This window comes from Austrofundulus limnaeus, unplaced genomic scaffold (assembly GCF_001266775.1).
Source record: "Austrofundulus limnaeus strain Quisiro unplaced genomic scaffold, Austrofundulus_limnaeus-1.0 Scaffold83, whole genome shotgun sequence".
NCBI classification, from domain to species: Eukaryota; Metazoa; Chordata; class Actinopteri; order Cyprinodontiformes; family Rivulidae; genus Austrofundulus; species Austrofundulus limnaeus.
The window spans coordinates 1,738,112-1,743,690 of NW_013952485.1; the positions used below are offsets into that span (position 1 = coordinate 1,738,112).

The following is a 5,579-nucleotide window of genomic DNA, read 5'->3' on the forward strand; positions in this document are numbered from 1 at the left end:
CACGCGCACACACACACACACACACTTTATGGCCCTGCCCATCAGCTGATCCCACGGACATTTACAGGCTGCACCCAAACGCTGACAAGTTTTGACTGATGTCTCTGTCTAGATACAGACAGAGGCACAGATAAAAGTAATGGCATTAAGATCAGGACTAAAGCTGTTTATAAGTCATCAGATCCACATGGCTCGGTTTTGTTGTGCAGCGCTCAGCTGATGATGCACGCACGCGTCACAAGCTGGAGGCTGGAGTCTATCTACTTGACGTTTCTGTTGGTGAAGTATTCTCCAAAAGGCAGTACAGTTCATAACGTGTACAATCATTTGAAAATGAGAACAAGCTCTTGATAATAAGTTAATAAAGTATTTAAATGGGGAGCAGTGCGCACAGTGTGGAGAACAGTCAGAGAGTTTACACAAATTCTCCACCTCTGGTTCTGGCTGATCATGAGCCTGCCTGACACATGCAAAAAACATTTTGGCTCACCGGAAACGATGACTCAGACTCGTTTCCGGTGAGAGTTGGACTCCGCCAAGGTTGCTCTTTGTCACAGATTCTATTTATAACTTTTATGGACAGAATTTCTAGGCGCAGCCGAGGTGTTGAATGGATCCTTTTTGGTGACCGTAGGATCACATCTCTGTTTTTTGCAGATGATGTGGTCCTATTGGCTACATCAGATCATGAGCTCCAGCTCTCACTGGAGCTGTTCACAGCTGTGCAACCGGGATGAGGGTCAGTGCCTCCAAATCCGAGACCATGGTCTTGAGCCGGAAACCGGTAGCATGCCGCCTCTGGGTTGGGGAGGAGGTCCTGCCCTAAGTGGAGGAGTTTAAGTATCTCGGGGTCTTGTTCACGAATGAGGGAAGAATGGAGCAGGAGATTGACAGACGGATTGGTGCTGGGTCTGCAGTGATGCTGGCGCTGTACCGGTCTGTCGTGGTGAAGCGAGAGCTGAGCCAGAAGGCAAAGGTCTCGATATACCAGTCTGTCTACGTTCCTACCCTCATCTATGGTTGCAAACTTTGGGTAGTGACCGAAATAACGAGATCGTGGATACAAGAAGCCAAAATGAGTTTCCTTTGCAGGGTGTCTGGACTCTCCCTTAGAGATAGGGTGATAAGCTCAGTCATCCGGGAGGGACTCAAAGTAGAGCCGCTGCTTCTCCACGTCGAGAGGAGCCAGTTGAGGTGGCTCAGGCATCTGGTTAGGATGCCTCCTGGCCGCCTCCCTGGTGAGGTGTTCCGGGCATGTTCCACTGGGAGGAAGCCCAGAGGAAGACCCAGGACAAGCTGGAGGGGCTATGTTTATCGGCTGGCCTGGGAACGAACGCCTTGGGATTCCCCTGGATGAGCTGGCCCAAGTGGCTGGGGAGAGGGAAGTCTGGGTCTCTCTGCTTAGGCTGCTGCCCCCGCGACCCGACCCCGGATAAGCGGCAGAAAACGGAAGGACCGACGGACATATTGTTGAGATTAACATCAAGATAAATTGTCCAAACGTTTCAAAAACATACTTGATAGACAGACATTGAGTCCTGAATATGGTCATATGAAAATATTATGAATTCTTGAAGACCCCTTTATGAATGCCGAGAAGCTCAGAACATTGATTGTTTCAAACCTTGTCCTTCATTCGAGGCATTTGCCTATACTGCCTATGCCACGGAATGGCCCTGCTGTCTGATGGTATGAATTGCACATAAAATGGATTTTTCCCTAAGTAATTTATTTAACTGTATCTTCGCATCCAGGTTTGTCCGAAACCTGAACACATCACACGAGGGCTGGATACCTGCTGCTAATCTCCTCACGCTCATCAGAAAATCCAAGTCATGTCAGTCTCTCACCAGCTCAGGTATTTAAAGAAAAAAAATAAAGTGACATGTCACACAGCTGTTGAATCTGAGCGAACTCCTTCAATGTTTGTTTGTTTCTAACAGAAGGCAGCGGCTCCGGGAACATCAGCACATCGTCCAGCTGCAGCGAGACCTACACCAACTTTTCAGACATCAAACCCTGAACCCTTCAGCCCCTCTCCTCCTGAACCAGGCATCACACAGCTGTATCTCCTATAGCTCCAACATCAGTGCTCATTGAAGTTTTGCACAGAAACCTGTATTTTTTCATTATTTTTATCATGCACATCCACAATAGAACAATGTGTTTTGGAGCTAACATGTGAAGATACTCAGCACATGCACACATTTAATACAGATACTCACAGCAAACTAAAGAGAATTCTCTGGTTCTTATGATCAAATAACAGATGCGTGGATGGACCAGCAGGACTGATCTCAGTAAATGCATCTCACTTTACAATCATTTAGTGTGGGTGAGAACTCTTACATTCATCTACAGAACAGTACATCTTTTTACATTTTAACTGTTACTATGTTTGTAAAATTAAAAAAGGGAAAAAAAGATCAACATGAAGCTTGTTTAGCTTGGATGTGTCCCTTTCTTATCCTGTCTTCGTCATATTGGTCATTTTCCTTCCTTTTCCTGCTGTTTTTGCTCATCCTCTGTCTGTTTAGTGTCAGTTCGTCTTTTTTCAAATAATGTTCTGCCAGCAGCCGTCTAGACATTGTGTGTGAATTTTCTGTCCTTCCACGTCATCACGGTCCAACTTTTTTGGGGTTATTGTACTTGACAACAAATGTTTCTCGATATGAAGTATCAGAAACCGCTGTATAATGCTAACTTATTCCCTGTGAAGGAATAATGTTCTGAATGTAGATAGTGCGCACTGATAACAGTCTGTCACGTTTGTCAATGAAGATGCTATATTGTACATTGAGTATGGTGTTGTCACAACTCGGTGACTTGTTTAATTTTTTTACATAAAGTAATAATTGAGTCTGTTTCATTGATTTATTCATTGCCACTTTATTTCTGTTCAGATTTTACACAAACTTTATCTAATAATAACTACAAATGAAACTGCTCAGTTGGATTGCCATTTTTTCTTTCTTTAAGATTAACTTAGTCTTTCATATACAGCAAACTGACTAAAAATGCAAATTAAGATGGGAGGGGTATAGTAAATTTCAAAGAAGTAAAAGTTAAAATGTAGCTTAAAGAACAGATACAGGAGTTAAAGTCTTTAAAGCCCCATGTGGAGAAAAAATATATATTATGCCAATAACGTAACACAAAGCATGTTATGAATTGATATCAAGATAAAAACTGCATTAAATGCACATTTAGATCATTTCTAGGGATGTTAATGTAGTTACATACATAGAATAAAAAAGGGTTCCATTTCTGGTAATAGATATCAAATCCATTTTGATAATGTGGATCATCTGCCACTGGATCCTTAATTAAAACTTGAACTAAAACAAAAAGGTGAATGGTGGTTTTTAAAGGATAGTTCAAACCCATTGAAATCACTTTCAACTCTTCATATCTTACTTGCTGTACAGTAGCTCTTCAAATTTTCCATGTGGAGTTGTGGATTGTTGAGCAACACTAAGATCAAAGTGTATTACTGCCATGGTAAACAATTTTGTCAAAAATTTCATATTAGTTTTCTAGTGCACAGTTTTATAAACATTTACACCAAGTTTCACATTACACAATAATAATAATAATAATAATAATAATAATAATCCCAGTAAACTGTGTAAAATGAAAATTTCAGTAATGTAAAGGCTTATAAAAGTTGTTTTGGAAAAAAAAAAAAGCAAAAAATGGTCTTGGCCTTGCTTGGAGTAGCTGTTGATTGATAATCCAGTTGGAACTTAAAAGTCCTTTTTCAAACTGAGATGACAAAGACCCAGGGGAAGAACCGCATATCAGAATAAAAAATTATTAAGGTGAACAAAAAATAAGAGTATAGGGAACTTAAAAGAATGTATGTATGCACGCGCGCGCACACACACACACACACACACACACACACACACACACACACACAACTTTAATTGTGATCTCCTGCAAGTAGGAGTGTTCTTTCTTAAGTTTTCCTTTGGCCCTCGGGACTCCTAGCGGTCTTGTGTCAAACTCAAGACCCAACAAGACTGTTGAGGCTTAAACAAGACGTAAACAAGGACTTAAACTGAGAGAGGAGCAAAGCTACAAGTTAGGGTTTAATGATGACAGATTAAAACTGTGTTACGACTTGGTCCAGCAACTGTACTGTGTTTAAACTGACCAATAAGAGAAACATTTCTCTTCTACTCTTTCTGAAAACGCCAAGGAGTATTTTAAATAAAAATAAAAAAAGTCAAAAGTGTGAACTTTGAAATCAAAGTTTCTACTCCTCTCATCAACCCAAACGTTAGTAATACTTCAATTCAACTAATCAAAATTGTAAATACTTTGCAGGAAAAGCTGCAACTTTTCAGTTGTGGTCTCACTGAGTTCTGAGTGTTTGCAAAGGAAAACATTTATTTGGTTTGAGACGGGTTCGAGACGTCCGCAGACTGTGACCCATTAGAGTGAAAAAAATGCATAATATTTTTAACAATTACTACAAACTCAAGCGAGGAAATTAAGAATCTGCAAATATCATGTCAAAAGTTAGGTACTATCTCAACCATGTGTTCAGGAACAAAAAGACTGTCCTTTGGGCAGTCAGCAGGTGGTGGGTAGTCCCCATAATCTCTTCCTCCATTTGGGTAACAAAGTTGGACTGTACGTGGCAGGATGAGCTCCCCACCACTGCTGGTCAGGATCCCCTCATGCAGGTCCTGAACCCTGGAGAGGGTGTCAGGCTTGATATTCTTGGTCCCAGGTCTGTAAGCAAAATGAAGTGAGCCTATCTGACCTGCCTGGTGTTCAGTCATTTGGCAGTCTTTATATTTTCCAGGTTCTTGTCATCCGTCCACAGCATTCTGGGTAAATGATGACGTGGATAGGTCATCGGTGCCAGGCTGCTAGCGAGCTATATCCACCCTGAAGGTTAATCTTGGACAATATCTGATGATCGACTCTTTTAAATGAAACCAGAGAGTGTTGACAGAGAGGAGAAGGTAGAAATGACTCAGCCTGGAACTGAAAATATGAATGGAGGACAACAGAGCTGCTTCATGGAAGAAGAACCTCAGCTTAGCCTGTTAGCCTTCGTGCTAGCGCTGACGCTATATTGCCTTATATGTATTAGCTCGGTGCTAGTGTAACAAACAAGCTAAACTGAGGTCCTCCATCCATATTTTCAGTTCCAGGCTGAGTCATTTCTACCTTCTCCTCTCTGTCAACGCTCTCTAGTTTCATTTAAAAGAGTCAGATATTGTCCAAGATTAACCTTCAGGGAGGAATTAGCTCGCTAGTAGCCTCGCACCGATGACCTATCCACGTCATCATTTACTCAGAATGCTTTGTATGTAAATAAAATGGCTCTGTCCGTGTACTATATTTTTTAACCTTTAGTTTAAAAATTATTAAAAAATAAACATCCTACAGTATTTTTAGTCTTTATTTTACAGTTAAAATATATGTTTATTAAATAAAGTCTAATGTTGCAACTAATCAGGGATCCCTTTAACAAAATATTATATGATTTACTGAGCAGAATGTAGTGTAACTTTAGGAAAATGATCATCTTCAACTGATTTACCCAATTTAACAGGACT

At 40.9% G+C, this 5,579-nt stretch overlaps 1 protein-coding gene across 1 annotated transcript in view; it reads left to right on the forward strand.

Moving 5' to 3' along the window:
• The window catches only part of mcf2lb (mcf.2 cell line derived transforming sequence-like b), a gene marked incomplete in the record, with an annotated part of 40,740 nt that extends 37,873 nt beyond the window's left edge, over positions 1-2,867 (forward strand). Inside the window, 2 exon segments of the mRNA XM_014011691.1 lie at positions 1,755-1,858; positions 1,944-2,867. Of these exon segments, the coding sequence (XP_013867145.1) occupies positions 1,755-1,858; positions 1,944-2,023 (184 nt within the window).
• Positions 2,868-5,579: the final 2,712 nt, after the last annotated feature.